This window comes from Boleophthalmus pectinirostris, unplaced genomic scaffold (assembly GCF_026225935.1).
Source record: "Boleophthalmus pectinirostris isolate CB_2022bp ecotype Guang Dong unplaced genomic scaffold, ASM2622593v1 HiC_scaffold_3, whole genome shotgun sequence".
Classification (NCBI taxonomy): domain Eukaryota; kingdom Metazoa; phylum Chordata; class Actinopteri; order Gobiiformes; family Gobiidae; genus Boleophthalmus; species Boleophthalmus pectinirostris.
In genome coordinates, this window is record NW_026571299.1 from 14,013,949 (window position 1) to 14,033,284 (window position 19,336).

The window sequence follows — 19,336 nt, forward strand, 5'->3', positions numbered from 1 at the left end:
GCAGAAACACTGAAACCCATGTGTTTTCATATGAACTTAAAGGAAATACTTTACATTAGAAATCTGAATTGTCAATGTAAATGTAACCATTAGTCTTACAAAAAGCATAATCACCACATGTCAAAAGATGTTCTATAACAAAGATGGTTATTTAATCTAAAATAATTTGTAGTTTTCATCAGAAGTACACTTTATTTGTAATTAGAAGCTCCCAGTAAGTATATTTTACCTTTTAACCAGATAAAAATCATTGTACTTGTCCACTAATCCAAAAAAGTTAGTTGCAGTCCTAATACTGACTTAAAAATAACATTGCCACTCTTACATAACAGACAGCAGCCAAAATATAAGCATTTTAAACAAAGAAAATCCACTATAGTTTTCTGATAATGACACACCACACTTCAACAACATAAAAATATTCAACTCCTTTGCTTAAAATGTAAGATATATGCTTTGATTTTATATAACAACCAGGATGAAAAGGAAAATAAGTTTTTCTTCATGCTTTGACTTCTACACCTCCAAGTAAACTCCAAGTCTAATCCAAGTCTAGCCTCTTCTGTATTAGTGCTGAATTGGCTGCTCAGGCTCTGTGTGTTTGTGGATCAATGGAGCTTTTGAGCGTCACCTCCAGCCAACCAGTGTGCACCCACGGATACCAGCCACAGTCACTGCAGCCAAACATACAATAAACACCAGATTTAACTGTTTATCTTCTTTCTTTTGTTACAGTCTTATCCATTCCAAAGTCCTATGTCCAAACGTGAATTGACCATTTATTCTATTGTTCAGCACAGCTCCTACAAGAAATTATTTGAAACATATGAAAACTAAAAAATGATTTACAAGTTGTATTATTGTGATTGCTCAAAATTTAAGGTACTACAAAGTTCTCAGCTATCAAGACTACAATACTTCTGCAAGTACTGTTACTTTCTACTGTAGTACCATTACTTAACATTCATTCCTCTTGATGCTGAGACCCATTGCTCTCCTCAAAGCACATTCCTCCTAGAACATACCAACCATGCAAAAACTGTCTCAATGTAAATTTGACTAAAATATAAAGTGGCTTATATAGTATTTTCCACAAACAGGCAAATAAAACTGCAAGGGTGTATCAGGTAGGCTACATTTGGTTTTAAACAATTAAACTAAAAATAGTAATATTCCAGGTTAAACTGACTAACAAATGTAATGGAAAAAATGTATTTGAAAAAGTAAAGGTGGTCTAATCAAAACATTCAGTACAGGGTCAGCCAAGATTTTTTTTTTCAGTCAAGATTTTTCTTATTTCTAAGATTTTTCTCAAAATGAAACTCTAATTCAAGTCATTTTTATTTTATATCCCATTTAAAGGGATGGTTCAGAGTCATTTTAACCTAGGGTCCTTTGCACCATGGCCTCTACATTACATATGTAAGCTACTGCTGCTGTTTGCAAATTGTTGATGGGAAATGTGGGACATGGAGCCTAATTTTGGAAAGAAGAAGAAAAAAAAAAAAAAGTATACTATCCTTCATTACACCCAAATAACCCGATGCATTTTGACGATAGCAATTCCTTTTAGCAAGTTTTTTTTTTTTTTTTTTAAATTCACGAAACTCCACTGTTACAGACAACAGGCTAACTATTACTCAATGCAAAAAAAAAAAAAAAATGCAATTCACCAAAAAGAAACTCAAACATAAAATTTGGCTTTAGTGCGCACATCACGTGAAATAACCTAAACTCTGGCTCAAGTTAGCTTCACCTCTCCTATTGTCTCCCCGGCAGCCTCTCGCCCGGACCCCGCGGCGCTCTACCCCCCTCCCCCGTCTCCCCTCACTCACCTGGGCTCGCTGCTCACCGGACACGACGCTCCGACCACCGGCGACTGGCAACACAGGTAAGAACACGTGACAACAACAACAAGCGCTACTGCGTAAAAGGCGCGTAATATGGAGAGATGTGATGGAGTTTGGAGAGACAGAGGGGGAAAAAAAAAGTTCCAGAGAGGATGGATGGAGGAGCGCAGCGGAGACTTGGATGCCTGGACACGGGAATGTCTCGCGGAGGACTGGTGGTTAGCGGGAGGTGTGTAGGTATTAGAGGGGCAGAGGGAGAGGGATATTTGGGGAGCCACTGACCCCGCCCCCCCTGCCTTTGAAATATGAACAAGCAGGACTGGACCGAGTAAAGAGAGGCTGTGTTGGACCAGCATCGTGGCCTGGCAATGTCAAAGACTTCTGCGGTAGTAGTAGTAGTTGTAGTAAAGGTAGTAGTAGTGGTAGTAAGCATAGTTGGTTGTAGTAGTGGTAGTAAGTAGTACTGTAGTTGGTCTTAGTAGTGGTAGTAATAGTAATAGTTGATCGTGGTACTAAATAGTTGTTGGTTGTGGTAATAGTAGTGGTAGTAAGTAGTAGTGGTAGTAAGGAGTAGTTGGTCTTAGTAGTGGTAGAGGTAGTAGTTGGTCGTAGTAGCGGAAGTGGTGATAGTAGTAGTAGTAAGTAGTAGTTGGTTGTGGTAGTGGTAGTAAGTAGTTGATTGTAGTAGTTGTAGTAAGTAATAGTCGGTCATTGTAGTGGTAGTAAGTAGTAGCTGGTTGCGGTAGTAGTTGGATGTAGTAGTGGTAATAGTAGTAGTAGTTGGTCATAGCAGTGGTAGTAGTAGTGGTAGTAGTGGTAGTAGTGGTAATGGTGGTAGTCGTGGCTATACCGGTTTGTCAAAGCCTGATCCCATCAGATCTCAGAAGCTAAGCAGGGCTGGACGTGGTTAGTACTTGGATGGGAGTCCATTGAGAAAATCAGGTGCCACAATGGGGCGCCAGTCGTAAAAACTGTTGTGTCCTTACGCAAGACACTTCACCCTCATTGCCTAGTATGAAAGTGGTGTGTGTGTGTGAGTATTGGTGGTGGTCGGAGATTGGCAGGCTTCCTTCAGTCAGTCTGCTCCAGGCCAGCTGTGGCTACAGTAGTAGTTTACCACCACTGGGTATGGAGTGAATGAATAATGCTGTGTAAAGTGTCTTTGAGTGTCCAAAAAAGTGCTATATAAAACTGATGCATTATTAGTAGTAGTTGGTCATGGTAATGGTAGTAGTAGTAGTGGTAGTAAGTAGAAGCTGGTCAGAGTTGTTGGTCTTAGTAGTGGTAGTAGTAGTGGTAGGAAGTAGTAGTTGGTCTTAGGCTTACTACTTGAATTACTACTACTAACACTAAAAGTGCAGGCGTTTTAAAGGTGCACTGTTTAGGTGGGAGAGAGATTGATTTGCCTGAAATGTTCCACAATTTGGTGCTAAAATGATCCAAAACACATATATATGTTGCTCAAAAAACTTGAGTTCTCAAGTGTGGTCACTTCTCCACAGATCTGACCATAAACTTGAACTTGAGGCATCACCTGCTCATCCCCATGAAGAACGATACTTTTAATGTTTTACTACCGAAAATTCTAGGTAATGCAATAACATCTCCATGGAGACAAGCTGGAAGCTCCCCTGCACCAGGAAAATTACATAGTGCACCAATTAAATTATTTAAATTAACTATTATCAATAAACAGTACTCATAAGATTCATTATGTAACTTTTTGGAAGAAGGCCTGCCACCTGCTTGTATCCATAGAGATGTTACAGAACAGAGATTTTAATGCCATACTTTGGGGCATTCTAGGCAAAGCATGTAAGTGACATACTCTTCAGAAAAGCTTCATAGTATGCCTTTAAATCTAAGGAGTCTTACACTTAATGGAGGACGGGTTTGCCACATTTTTGAGCAGGAGATCACGTTGACCGATCAAAGGCCTCATTTTTGTGTTTTGAAATCGGTGGTAAATGGAGCAAGAGAGAAGAAATTAGTCTAAAAATAGCAGCTCTAACTGTTGAACTTGGTGATCTGTGAAGTCCCATTTGAGCTGAAACTGTGAAGGTGAAAACACAGAGGAGCACTTGTGGATCTTAAAGGAGACTTTGTGCAAAATAATTTCAGATTTTGTAACCACATTATATATATATTTTTTCCTTTTCATTTACCTTCTTGAAGTTGTATTGACAGTGATTCATGCATGTTTAAATAATCTTTATTCTCCTGCATAGATGTCATTGCTCTGAACTAACCCTGTTTTTACCATCACTGAGATACGCCCACTGCTCTGTACTTAATTAATTCTCCTTTTTTTTTGGTTTGTTTTGTTAATCAGTGATACCTGTAGGATTCCACAGAGCTGGAAAAAGAAATCTCGCTAGAGTGCTGCAGTTATCCATAGGCGGGTCAAACAGCATGGTCCTAAGTTGTTTTAGATCAATATTGCAATTTAAATGTCCAAAATCATCCATGGGTGTCATAGATTTTAATTGTAGAGTCTTGAGCTTGGTCAGGAGTCAGACTATCGCATAAATCATTTGTGAAAAACCTGTTAACTGTGGCGTATTGTGCATGTTGTTCATGAGTTTAGCCCAAAATTTTAACTGCTCCTATGAGAGAAATGATTACAACAACTTAAAGTAATAGTAATATTACATACCAGTGGGTGTGCTGCTACAACTAACTAACCCTCTGACCATTTTACCCCCCTGACATATTTATTATACCTTCTGCATTAAATATTATAAATGGATTAACTCATAGTATATAGACCAAAGCATGTTTTCATGTATTGGTTTTTGTAATACTCTTGGGCTTGTAGAAAGACTTACTGTAAATCTTGAAGCGCGTGAGGCCAACTCCAGGTGGGACATGCCTGCTGCACATTTCCTCTGAGACGTGTAAATCACACGGTGGGTGACCTCAGCTGGACTCCTCACATGAAGGAGGAGGAGGGGGAGGATGAGGAAGAAGGTCTTGAACAGCTGTATAGTCCTAAACCTGCATGTCCTAAAATGCCTTTAAAAATCTTTCTGATTGGCCGAGGACAGAGTTAATATCGACCTACCTTTGATACCTACAGATGCAGAAGGTCTGGAGAGTAGAAAACTCAATTTTAGCAAAAAAGATGAGGCTGGCAAATTGGAATTTTGACATATTTTGTTGCACTGTGCTTTGTTGTTTGACTCCATTTGTGAGTTTCATAATTTCACCTCTGAAAATAATTAGATTTTCAGTGCCATCACCGTGCTTGTCTCCATGGTGATCTTGTTTCTTTGCTTGAAATGTTGCACAGTATGGCATTTAACTTATGAAGCCAGGTGACACCACTAGGTACAGGTGAGGCGCCTCATTAATACATATACAAACATTATTTATGTGACTTTCTAGTTTGTAATCTATAAAAAGACTATTTAATGTTAAATTAGGTTTTGGAAGTTTGTGCTTTGTAAAGTTTTATAAATGATCAGTGGACAGGACATCACTCATAGTAAGAGAACTTTTTTTTTTCAGGATGCTTTTGAGTTTTTGTACTCTGTCATAAAGGTTTGATCAAAAGCAAAGAAATGAATAAAAATCCTGTCAACTGAGCTAAATGTTTAGAGTGAGGAAGTTTTGCCAAGCCAAGCAGCTTCAGTTCTGTTCAGATTGCTGGTGGATTACTTACCTGGCCAGACAGTCTGTGACCATAATAAATAATCAGTCGGTTATTTGTGCTTTTTAAAGACGATACAGTAGAAGGTGTATTTACCTTTCACACACCTGGGACACCCTCCTCCAGAGACTCTTGCAGCCGGCAGCCAAAACATGTCAACAAAGTAAATACATCTCCAACTGTATTGTCTTTGAAAAGAACCCAAGAAGTTAATGTACATCAGAAGAAAAAATGAACGTTTTTGGATTAGTGTATTGTTTGTTTTTGTTAAGTTAAGTGAGTCATAAGAGTTGGCTGTCCCATTGGCTGATTTACAATATGTAGCCTCCTGACCCGGGGAAGCAGGCCAATTGACTCATAGAGGTACCGTCAACTTTAAACCAAGTCCAGATGAGCTTCCTGAAATTTTTGATTTACATCTGAAGGAAGCAGTGTTGTAATAAATCAGTCTGGTTCTAGACATGTTAAAAGTCGCAACAAAATACTTCAGAGTTCAAGATTGACCCTTTTAACAATGGAAGAGTTGATGTTTTGATAAATCTAATTATATAATAAGTTTGATTGTGCTAATGGGAGTCCTCAATCAACAGACAGACAATATACATCCGTTTAGGCAGCCAGGATGATAGGCCTGTCACATTAATTACTATTACTTATCGTTCAGTATAAAAGATGCAACAATATGTTTTGGGGCTCAATAGTTGTTGTGTGTCAATTTCTTTGTAGTGAGGAGATTCTGGCCATTTTTATGTAAGAAGTTTTCTGTGGGTAAATATTGATTCATTCTGCTATTCATTTATTGCAGCTCGTATGTTTTGATACTCTGTATTTAAAAGATTACCCTGCTTTGTGTCAGTGGCATAAAGTAGTGTCAGTATGATCCTTTATTGCAATAAAAATTGTCCTTCAAAATGTGTTATCTTGACAGGCTGGCAAGATGTAGATAGAATTTAGGCTAACTCTCAAATTGTCCATGTATCCATCTATTTTCTTCCGCTTATCCTGAAACGGGTCGCAGGGCAGCAGTCTACGCAGGGACTCCCAGACTTCCTTCCAGACACTTCCTCCAGCTCCACCGGGGGGGACCCCAAGGCGTTCCCAGGCCAGCCGAGAGACATAGTCCCTCCAGCGTGTCCTGGGTCTTCCCCAGGGCCTCCTCCCAGTGGGACATGCCCGGAACACCACCTGAGGGAGGCGCCTAAGATGCATCTGCAACAGATGCCCAAGTTTCCTGAGATGAAGGAGCAGCAGCTCTACTCTGCGCTCCTCCCGAGTGACCTATCTCCCTATCTCTAAGAAATCACCCAGCCACCCTGCAGAAGAAACTCATTTCGAACTCTTGTATCCGCGATCTTGTCCTTTTGGTCATTACCAAGAGCTCAGGTAGGAACGTAGATTGACCAGTAAATTGAGAGTTTTGATTTTCGGCTCAGCTCCTTCTTCACCACAACGGTCCGATACAGCGACCACATCATAAATTGGTATATACATACATACAATTCATTGTGATGATTGCAGTTTGTAGTATTTGAGTAAAGTAATGAACTAAGAGACTCAGAGTTGGTTGCATCTGTTGCTTTTTACGTTGATGATTGAATTGACAGACTTGTGAACAATAACTAACTCAGAACAGTGACAAAGCATATCATTTAGTTCCACAGCGCCAGTAACTCTTTTACCACCCACTTCCTCCAGAGACCACCAAAATGTGTAAAGCTACATCTGTTTTGCACTGTTTTCATCGACCAATTAGTCTGTAGTACACCAGTGTGCACGGTGGTCTGTGGAGCCTATCCTTCAAGATGACAGCAGCTATACTCTGCCAAAAGGAATATTTAATTTAGTTTGAATGACACAAATTGATAATCTTTGGTTTGAATTACTTTATATACAGTATTTGATATTTATTAACATTACAAATTCAACTGCCAGACTGAAGTATTAGGTGATAGATAATGCACCATGACTTTCAAATATCTCAGTCAATAAATCTACCCCAAACTAGTCCAACTTCTAAAATCAAGATAAATAGTCTGAATTTGAAATATATACACTTTCTACCAGAAAAGTTGTAGATGTAATCCATGCATGTTTGCGAAGTCTTGTAATCTCTTCCCTCCTTATTGTTAGCAGCCTATTTCACCAACGTTATCTATGCACACTTTTTCATAAATATGTAAGAGCATGATACAAAACAATTCACTACAAATTCACAAATCTGATGTGATGTGCAGTAGTTGATTGTATTGGGAATAGTGCTCTGAATGGGGAGTGACTTAGTGCTGGGAGCAAAGGGAGAGGGGACTCAAACTGTAAAAATGAAACTGAAAAATATTTAACATTTTAATAGTTTTCAAAATAATGGAAGGTAACACGGTGATCTAAAAATGCTATGTGTTAGCAGTTAATACCGCATAGAATTGTAATACCCCCTCTTTTAGACTTTTGTCCAGTTGATATAATTCAGTTTTTCATTTTTTGCTAAGGACCCTAAGATTTGAGGGAAAACAAGTACAACCATCTCAATCTTCCCAAGTTCCCCTTCTCCTAAAATAACCAGTGAAACGCAAATATTTGACCCCAAACTACTCCTACTTTTTATGGAAGAACTAGTCCGTGTTTCTGTGGTAAACTTACATCTTGGCGACCCTCCCCCTATGTGCACTTTCCTTTTCTTCCAGTGTTGACGGTGTGAAATGCCAGAGGCTGTGAGCTGCCGACACACTGACCTTTGACCTCTGGAGAAGGGAGGGTCTAATTTAGCGTGGTCCTGGCACCCTGGTGACTGGTCGCACACGCACACATACACACATATACTGGGCTGGGGATAGATGAACCCTGAACCTTGAACTGGGGACGGGTCAGTGGAACAAAACACGCAGTATCTATGGAATATGTGCACCATTGTGTGAGACGGGGTACGTTAACAGACTTAACGTACGTAACGAGACTTACTCTACCGGTCAAAAGTTTTAGAACAACACACTTTTTCCAGTTTTTTTACTGTTTACTGTTGACCGAATTGGATTCTAAACTTTTGATTCATGAAAGTGTCCACCTTTGGCAGATATAACAGCTGAACACACTCATGGCTCGTTCTTTAACAATAGAAATCAAATATTCTTCAGAAAGTTCTTCCCAAGGCTGTTGCAGAAGTTCCCATAAATGTGTGGCACTTGTAGGTTGCTTGGCTTTCACTCTTCTGTCCAGTTCAATCGGAAAAAAAAAAAAAAAAAAACAGCTCGATGGGGTTTAAGTCTGGAGACTGTGCTGGACACTCCATGTTTTCAAGTTTACCATCTTTTTCTTTTTTTCCTGAGGTAGTTTTGGCAGAGCTTTGACTTGTGTTTTGTTATCTTTTCTTAACCTCTGGCTGTTCAGTATTTACCTTTTGTACTATTTCAAGCTCTTCATTGGACTTGCACGACTTGAATTGCAATAAATAACTGGAAAAATTAGGGTGTTCTAAAACTTTTGACCGGTAGTGTATGTCGCAGCCAGGACAGGTCATTTCAACCAGGAGAGGTGCAGAGTTCCTATATTATGATGTAAAAAAAATAAAAAAAATAATAAGGTTTAGTTTAAAGTAGCCATAGATAAGTTTAAAATTTAACAATAACCAAACTGTGTGCTGCTATTGTAATATTGATATTGATTTTTTTTTCCCGAATTACAAAAACTTTGGTGGCCAAGTTTATGTTAGAATTTGGTGTTTTGGTTCTCAAGATGATTACACAGAAAGCAGAATGAGCCCTACATAAGACACTGGTAACCAACATTTTTTTAAAATTGTATGCTGTTATTTCAAGTACTATGTGACATCATGTAGAACTGCCCTAATTTTCTATACCTGTTTGTAGAGGTGGAGTTTGAAGTTTGGACTTCCTTAGACCAATCACATTGTTCTTTTACCTCCAGACCCCACCCTTCCTCCCCCCTAACTCCCCATTAGTCCTCCAGGCACTGCTATACTACTGTGAGGTTTGGGAGGAGTTTAGGTGTTAAGTCCCACTTTAAGATCCTTGAGAGATTGTTGCATTTGAACCATGCTTCAGTGCTGCTGAGACAACCTGACAGACACAGTGGGTGACCTGCCTGTCCAGCCAGATCCACACACTTTGACTAAAATTTACAAAGACGCGTGGGTCTGACATCACATCCTGTCTCCCTGATTTCTGATTGGTTTGAATGACAGGTGTAATAACCAATCAGAGAAACGCATGATCCGTTATATATTTTGTTTTAAATGATTCAAGAATATTCAAGAGATGACTTCTGCATTTGAGAAACGTGACACAAATTATCAGCTGTGCTTGAACAGTCTCAAGTTAGGACATTCCCTTATCACGTTTTATGGTCTGTTTAAACACCTTTCTGCATTCAAACAGAAACGAGGACAGAATGTCTGGTCAGATAAGTGGGCCACCAGTGTTTGGGAGTACGCCCAGATCTTGTACTGGACTTTGGCCTGTCTCAGCTGGAGGATTTCGCCTGTTGATTTATGTTGATGGGGGAAACCAGAGTGCCCAATGTGACCACTCACACACACAAGGAAACATAGGAAAGGCCCTAATGAGACTGCTAGCCACTCACACTGGAGTTGTGTTTTGTTTCAGTCAATTAGTCTGTCTACATCTCCAAACTCAAAATGCTCGGTTCTACTTTGGGATGCCATGTGGTTGTGATTTTCAAGTTAACAACTAATTTTTACCTTTTTTTTAGTAGAGACTGGAAATTCCAAGGCTAAAATTATCCAAATTATTATACTTATTTATATTATTTCAATGTATTATTACCATTTATATTTTTTACTCTTTGTTATTATATTATACTGTGATGTGTGAGCTGCTATGTCCAAATAATTGCCCTTGTGGATCAATAAAGTTTATCTAAGTCTAAATGATTCTAGTGAAGGTGTAACTAGTTTAAAAAACACAGCGGGGCACTTTCTGTATTGCCACATGACATCACAAGGTGGACCAGACTGTTTTCTGTTTGAGGGAATAACTAAATATACAGGGTTTGTGTGTTAAACATGTGGGAATGAAACAACACACAACTCCGGGTATATTTTTGAGGAGAAAACAGAACATAGATTAGAAAATAGCGTAATATGGGCCCTTAAAGAGACCCCTGACATGTGTAACGCCCCGTCACACATGTTTTTAAGCACCAGAGGAAGCTAACTTGCTCCTTGCTCTTCACCACAGTTGACTTCTACCCCCTTTTCCCAGGTGTGTGTGCGCTCAGTGTTTGTGAGTGTGGCGGACTGGCCTTGTTAAAGTGTGCTCCTGCTGTTTTAGAGGCTGCTCACTCATTAACTCCCTGTCAAGACCAGATTCTATTAGTCACACTCCCGTACACACTCCATGGGCCAAAACCAACTCTGGCTGACGTTAATCACATTATTTGGATCGCACTGCTGCAGCTATTCTTGTGTGATGGCTTCCATACTATTCATTATCATCAACACTTTTTTTTTTTTTATAGCAGATTCGTAGTCCGGAGTTGACACGCCACCATTAAAAAACGCCACTTCCCCATTAGGCCTGTCACAATAATTACTATATCGTTGAATATGAAAGCCGGAATATATTTTGGGGCTTTTCTTTGCATTACTGGGAATTTTTGGGTTATTTTTTTGGTTATATGATCAGATTTAAGCCATAAAAAGGTTAATTTAACAACTTCTATAACCCATTACTTAGACTTTGACAGACTTTATTGATCCACAAGAGAAATTACTTGGACACAGTAGCTCTCGCATTGCATTATATTACAATAACAGACTAAAAAATAGATGAAAAATGGTAATGAACTTCTAAATAAGTAGCAATAACGCAGCAGTAGTGTCCATAATGGAGAGCAGGTTGTCCATTGTCCTCCTGTCCTTCACTGTGACAAATGTCTCTAGCTCAGTCGATTACATGACCAGTTTTACGGATCAGTTTGTCGATCCGCTCAATTACACATGTAAACTAAATAGTAGTGTTTAATTATGCTGTTTATTTCTTGTATCTCATGTTTTTTAACAATATTGTAGATATAAAATTGTTTTTGTGTTTTAAATCTTCTGTTATTGTGTCTGTGGCCAAAGGATCTCTGAATTATACGTATTGTACTAAATAACTCTAATTTGATTAATTACTACTGCAACTGTGTGATTTTGATCTTTGTGCACTAATAAATGGCTAATGGTTTAATGTTTTATAGGCATCTAACTGTACATCTAAGGCCTCTTATATTAAATCAATTTTTGGCAACCGCTAAAATGAGTAGCTCTCCGTCATTTTCATTTTGTAAAGGTAACTAAGCTTATACAAAACGTTGGAGAACCCTGCTTCAGAATGTTATTGTGACAAACCTATAATCCAACACATTATTTACTGTCATTAATGTCCATATCTTGATATATAGATTAAAATAACACCAGGATCACAGAGCGGGTTAATTTGAACATTTTACAGAGGTGTTTGTAAACTTCATACACCTTCACTAGAATCATCTGATAATTTTAGCCCTGGAATTGCTAATCTCTACTGAACTAAAGGTAAAACGTATCTGTTAACTACTAAACTACCACTTCATGACATCACAAGGTGGAACAGAGCGTTTTGAGGCTCTAGGACTTCCGTGTTTTATTAGAAGAAAACACAAAGTGTGTTTAAAAAAAGACAAAATTAACATGTGCTGCTTTCCCAAAAGTCATTGTGCATAAAGTTGCAGACAGTACCTCACAGTTTTAAAAAAAAGTTTTACAGCCCACATTAAAACTTAGTCTTGTCATAAAACATTGACATTTAACAGAACAAAGTGTAAAGAGCTACAGAGTCGTTTTAAATTAGCTGAATAATATCTCATAGAAAGATGGTGACAGATAATTTTCTTATTTATTTACATGTAATATTTGAATTATTTGGTAATTTAGGCTTAAAATTAACAAAGCATGGTGTGTTTTTCTGCAGGATCTGATTTTAAGAGTCTATTAAAGCCACAGCAGGCAGAGGATCATGTGAACAGGAAGTAGCTCTGCAAACACTAACAGCTGAGACATTATAGCTGCTTTGGTTTGGGCATAACACTGAATACTCAGCCACAGAGAGTCATTTCCAGTCAGAGCCATCAAACTGCTGATGGAAGATATCAGAACAACCAAAATAGTGCTGAATTTATCCTGTGGCAATTCTAAAAGGCACTGTGTGTAAGACTTGACTGTTAAATTTCACAAACTTAACTGTGTTCCCAGATACGAGGTAAACATGTTCAAATCAAATGCAGCTTTTGCTAATAACAATTCTAATGCTGATGTATTCTTGATTACAAAATCACTGTACATAACGGCCTATTTGTTATAATTTAATGTTTTGGTTCTCAAGATGTTTATTCAATCTGAAAGCAGAATGGGCCTCACATGGGTCTCTCATTTGACTTGCCAGTTTCATTGCTGAAATTGTTGGTTTAAACCTTGAAGGACTCTCTCTGATTTGAATAGTCACTGTCTGAACCTCAGCACCCATCGCCAATCATGAACCAGTGCTCGTTCAGCCTCTACAGCTCACTGAGTGAATTCTGGAGGTTCTGAGCTTTCACATGAGGCCTGTCCATATAATCAAAACAACCACAGTTATCCAAAGTGCTGAACAGCTACATATTTAGATAAATTATTTCTTATTTTATTTTAGTTTAAAGGAAATAAATGCCATTTTCAGTCTCTGCAGTCAGTTGGTATGGGCAGATACTTGAAGGTATAGCATCAAAATTGGTATTGGACATGAAAAAGCTGGATCAGTGCGTCCCTAATTCAATTTATATCATATTGGTCGACTTTTTTTTTTCTCATAGAGCCCTCATATTGAAGTTAAGGTGGAATCAAATAGAAAACATTTTCAATCACAAACAAGCAGTCATTTCCTGTGTGTCTGATTGTGAATTAAGCTTATTTTATCAAAATTAGTACTGTATTGAAGACATTTTAACCTCAGATGACTACTCCAAAATACTTACAAATGCTGCTGTTGATGTTCAGGAGACTGGAGTCTGAGTTCCAGGCCTGTCACTTTATGGAGACCACCAGAGAAGCTTTGAGAGACCCTCACACGGACCAGAGTGTCACTATTCTGCACGCCAAGGTCGCCCAGAAGTCCTACGGCAACGAGAAGAGGTACTCACCATAACCCATATTCTCCCATTTGATTTTGTAAGTGATGCAAAAGAGTTTTAAAAAGACAAAAGTAAGAATGATGTCTTTCACTTAACTCTTTTAACCATGGTATAATGTTGTTTCCGTATCACAAATATACCTGTAGTTGTATTTAGTGTCATACATACTAGAGCCTGACCGATATATCGGCTGGCCGATATTATCGGCCAATATGGGCACCTGGAGACATATCGGCTATCGGCCGATATGCTTGCTGATATGGGCCGATATTTCACGTGGGCATGTTATACCTCGTTATAAAGCTTAGACTCTCTACATTATGTTCATTTAATCCAATTTTTAGACAGATAAATGTCCTAATATGTGGCTCCGCATCAGTATTTATTTGCGGTGTAATTTGTGTCCATACTGTCCCTGAACACACCACAGAGTCACGTCACTTCACTCACATGTGTTTGTTTACACCCGCAGCGGTGCGCAACACTGAGATTATTTTCTTTTTACGAACAATCGGCTTGAGTCTGGATTAAAAGGACTTTTATTAGTGCAGACTTGTGATGTGAGGAGGAGCCTGTGTGAGCGGTGAGTGTTGGAAATACATCGACTTTGAAGCTAGTTTAGGTTATCTGTTAGCGATTAGCTGCTGTAGCTCCCGCACATAAACAGGCTGTTTTCTATTGGCCTATTGTAAAGTGACTGTATTGGCCGTATATTTGTTACTGGACCAGCATTGATATGTAAATGAGCTGTGAATAGACACATTTATGCATATAATTAATTACCGCGGTGCGCACGTTTTTACGGCTAAAGGCTAATAGCGGTAGTTTATTTACTAGCTAGGAGTTATGGGTCGGTCTCTTAGAGTCGGTTCTTTGAAGTGAACGATGGGAGCCTGCTTCTTATTGGGAGCCGTGTTTTCTCTTTTTCTCACTTTTTCTCTTCAAGCCGCATGTAGACCCGTAGTTTGACAGCAGCAGCGGCTGAAACGAAACTTTCAGAAATCTGCGTGTGCATAGGATTAAAAAAAAGGTGCATATTTGGCTGCAGTTCAGCATAAAATGAATAAAGCAGGACTAATCTTGGGCTTGAGAGAGAGATAGAGAGACCTAGTCCCGACACTCAGTCCTGGTTCAGTTCTGGTTTAGTCCTGTTTTACACATGGTTTAAATCTGTTTTAGTCCTGGTTTAGTCCTTTTTTAGTCCTGGTTCAGTTTTGGTTTAGTCCTGCTTGCAACAAAACAAAACTGCTTTAGTGAGCCGAGCCAAAAGAGCCGGTTCTCCAAAAAAAAAAAAAAAATGGAATACCCATCACTAGTAGCAGGAATGTGATGCAAAAATGCCATTAGGCCAATCTACTGTATGTAAATATGATGTAAAGAGTCAGAATAACAATAAATGTTGCCTAAATAAACCCAATTTAGAATCCATTAGAGCCAAACCTAAGTTTTTTAAACAATTCAAGATTTACAGTGAATTTTTACATCACTAAATATATCGGTGATTATATCGGCTATCGGCAGCTCCAACTCCCATTATATCGGTTTCATATCGGCCACAACAAAATCCATATCGGTCAGGCTCTAATACATACTGGTTTGATACATCATATGCAGTCCGCTCCCACTGATTCATCACTGAATATTTTGAAATTTTCCTGGTTGTGTCACAGGCAGTCCACAAATAATCACGAGACTTGATCTAAGCAAATAGCATTCATTCCAGTCCTTAAATGAACACATCAGGGTTGTTTCCGTATTACAAATATACCTGTAGTTGTATTTAGTGTCATACATACTGGTTTGATACATCATATGCAGTCCGCTCCCACTGTTTCACCACTGAATATTTTTAAATTTTCCTGGTTGTGTCACACATGCTGTCCACAAATAATCACGAGACTTGATCTAAGCAAATAGCATTCATTCCAGGCCTTAAATTAACACATCAGGGCATATTTGTTATTTCATGTGGTTCGTATTTCCCCATGGTAATTCCCTCTGCTGCCGGTAGTTGGAGTCTTATACCAGATCCCAAATGGAGAGCCTCTAAGCTGGAAAATAGGTTAAGTTCTAAAACATAAAATACCAGAAGAGCATGTTTAACAAAGCAATAATACAATGCCTGATATGTGTTCTTTAAAATACTCCAGGTTTTTCTGTCCTCCTCCTTGTGTGTACATCAGTGGTCAAGGATGGAGGCTCATGCAGGACAATCTCAAAGGTAAGATTTCAGTACATTGGAATGCACAGTAAAACCCAGAGTGATTTCATCTGCTTATATGTACTCGTGTGCTTCTTTGTGGTCCTATAGCGTCTGGCTTTGGAGACTCGGTGTACCAGGTCAGAGGATACATGTGTCTGGACAGCTCCAGCCAATCACAGACTGACGCTTTTAAACTGGTGTTTGATGAGCAACAAGAACCCAGGGTGAGACAGTAAAGACGGAATATTAACTAAATATTTCTATTGTAAATAATTAGGTGCCTTTATAATGATGATAAAAATGTATATAATATCTTAAAGGAGAACGATGCAACCTTCCTGTTTATCCCTAGATGTCTAATATAGTGCACTGTGTAAGTTTTTGGTTGAGGGTCAGTCACCTGTTTCTATAGATATGCCATTGTAGGGACTCTTCAGGTATGTGGGGAGTACCTGCCTCAAGTGGAGGAGTTCAAGTAAAAAAAAAAAAAGAAAAGTATCTTGGGGTCTTGTTCACGAGTGATGGGGATGATGGAGCGTGAGATTGACAGGCGGATCGGTGCAGTGTCTGCAATGATGCGGTTGCTGTATTGGACCATTGTGGTGAAGCTGGAGCTGAACCAAAGGGCAAAGCTCTCGATTTAACATCAGTTTACATTCCTACCCTCACCTATTTTCATGAGCTTTGGGTAATGGCCGAAAGGACAAGATCACAGATACACGCTGTCGAAATTTGTTTTCTCTGCAGGGTGGCTGGGCGCTCCCTCAGAGGGTGAGGCGCTCAGTCACACTGGAGGAGCTCAGAGTAGAGCCACTGCTCCTCCATGTCAAGAGGAGCCAGCTGAGGTGGCTCGGGCATCTGTTCTGGATGCCTCCTTGGCGTCTCCCTCGGGAGGTGTTCCGGGCATATCTTACCAGGTGGAGGCCCGGGGAAGACCCAGGACATGCTGGAGGGATTATATCTCTTGGCTGGCCTGGGAATGCCTTTGGGGTCCCACCAGAGGAGCTGGAGGAAGTGTCTGGGGTGGACGAAGTCTGGGAGTCCCCATGCCCCACCCCGGATAACTCAAATATCTCGAAAAAACAGTGAGCTCGGTTGACTCTTCACAGGTCTGAACTGTACCTGGGCTGGTTTGGTCTCATGAAAATGAAAGATTTAATTCCCTACTATGAAACATTCCAGAGCAAAGCAGAAACATCTCCATGGAGAAAATTACTTGACGGACCCTTCACAAGAAAAGTTACACAATGCACCTTTAAACATCTATATTGCATTTATTTTTAATACATAAAAAAAAAAAAAAAACAGGGTCACCTCTCTTCAGATTTAGTGTTTTGAATTTTGTGAATCACTCAGTGTTTAGTGATAATTTTCCTCAATCATTCTAAAATTGTTTTATGTTGACAATGAAAACAAATTGCATCTACTCACATTTCTCTTGTCCGGTTACGTGTTGCCGAGTGGAAAGAATGCTAATGCGTTTGTGACTCTAGTTTGCTCTGTCTTTGAACTTGAGCTCTTTGTCCGGGCGGTCCAGAAGTACAGTGTATTTACAAAGGCTTTTAGGAGACAAACAGCTCAACACAGGCTCAGTGTGCTCTGTCCACTGTCACTTTACTCTCAGAGGAAGCACTAAGGTGTTTAACATCCACATTCTACTGTCAGAGGACAATACAGCTCCCTGGACTACAAGGGAGAATGAGTTAATGTAATGTTGGCTAAAATGTGACGATTAAAAGACACATATCATGCAGTATTGACTTTTTTGATCTTAGAACATTGTCATCAAAAACATACCTGGAGTCCATATGAACTCTGATAGATTATAAATGAGCAAAAACATAATATTTAGTAATTTCCTCATTTTGAAGGTTCACAGCTTTTTTCAGGTAGGAGGGCACCACCTTTTTGTTTTTATATAGATGTTATAGGTCTGCTTGGAATGTTCTACAGCATGGCTTTAACAATAATTATACATGGAAATCCTGGAAAAGTTATGTAAATTGAATTTGACATTTCAGGCTTGGAAATGTCATGGAATTTTTAGTAACTACTGCATTCTGTTAAGTTAGGCTATTATGATTATTTCTGAACATCTGTGCCTTTTGTTTAAAAGAGACGACAATAAAAAAAACTATAATACCAAACCATAAGGTCAGTGGAAAAGGCTAAAATTTCATATTTAGCCCTAAAATTATGATCAGTTCTACACATCTAGGGTGCTGTAAAGTCATTGAAAATTCACTTTAGGTCATGAAAAAGTCATGGAAAAGTTTTGAAATTTTGTAAGTGAAAATGAGTGGGAACCCTGAATATTCCCATGTGTCAAAATGGGAAAACCAAAAATAGAAAGTAAATGATTTGATATCAACTGTTTCCGAAATATATGCAAATATAAGCATGTTCTGTCTAGTTGTTAGATGTCAAACTAGTTATTGCAGATTAAGAGATATTTCCTCTGTGGCAAAGGCAATTAAGCCATTCAAATCAAAATATTATATAATTTGAATGAAGAAAGATTCTTATGAAGTCCTTTTAAATAAGGAAGGAATTGTTTGACAGAAACCCATGAAAATAAATTTAATCTTTCATCTACAATAATGGACTATAATGCGTTGTGTTGTTGTTGTGTTGTGTGCAGCAGCTGTTTGCCTGCGCCAAGTCCCTGTTCATCTCAGACCAGGACAAGAGGAAGCACTTCCGCCTGCTGCTGCGTCTCTTCCTGGGCAGACAGGAAGTGGGCTCCTTCCACAGCCGCCTCATCAAAGTCATCTCCAAACCCTCACAGAAGAGGCAGTCCATGAAGAACGCAGACTGTGAGAGCTCTGATGATAGAAAATATGAAACATGGACTGATGCAAGAATGGGAAAAAAAACTATAAAAAAAGATGATCAGAGCCCCCGACCAAACTGAAGTCAAGAACTGCACTGTAAAACACACATTCCTACATGACAGTAATAAATAATTCATATCCTAGGCTACTTATGTAATATTACCATAATTAATGCACAGTCAGTGCAGTCCTGCAGAAACTTTTCAGGATTTTTTTTTTTTTCTTTTTAGATCATGTGGCCTTTTGGTACTAACATATCCAAATAGTCTCCAAGTATTGTTTTAGAGTTTGTTGTAATTTTTTGTAATAAATTAGAAGGAACTAATTTAGGGCTGCAAGATTTTGGGGGACAATCGAATGGTGTTTTTTCTAATGATACATAGTGATTAGATTATGATGGAGATAGATATGAGTTTATGAGCAGTGTTACCATAGTTACTTTGAAATAGTAATCTGACTATTGATTACTTCTTTAAAAAGTAATTTATTTAAGTTACTGCCTACTTGCTTTTAAAAGTAACTAAGTTAGATTACAAGTTACTTTCTTAGTTACTTTCAGCAGCAGCTGATCCCCCACCCCCTTCTTGAAGGCAGACAACACTGTCGCCAGCACAGAGTGTACAACGAACCTTTATGT

General features: G+C 38.9%; 2 protein-coding genes across 2 annotated transcripts in view; one reads left to right on the plus strand and one right to left on the minus strand.

Annotated features, from left to right (window-relative positions):
• Positions 1-2,062, minus strand: part of LOC110171096 (matrilin-4-like) — a 51,423-nt gene extending 49,361 nt beyond the window's left edge. The window contains 1 exon segment of the mRNA XM_055160840.1: positions 1,836-2,062. The gene's annotated coding sequence lies outside the window, so the exon portion shown is untranslated.
• Positions 1,031-19,336, plus strand: part of rbpjl (recombination signal binding protein for immunoglobulin kappa J region-like) — a 39,638-nt gene continuing 21,332 nt past the window's right edge. The window contains exons 1-6 of the mRNA XM_055160297.1: positions 1,031-1,049; positions 1,780-1,891; positions 13,529-13,663; positions 15,813-15,883; positions 15,974-16,089; positions 18,507-18,681. Of these exons, the coding sequence (XP_055016272.1) occupies positions 1,031-1,049; positions 1,780-1,891; positions 13,529-13,663; positions 15,813-15,883; positions 15,974-16,089; positions 18,507-18,681 (628 nt within the window). The remainder of the gene's footprint in view (positions 1,050-1,779; positions 1,892-13,528; positions 13,664-15,812; positions 15,884-15,973; positions 16,090-18,506; positions 18,682-19,336) is intronic.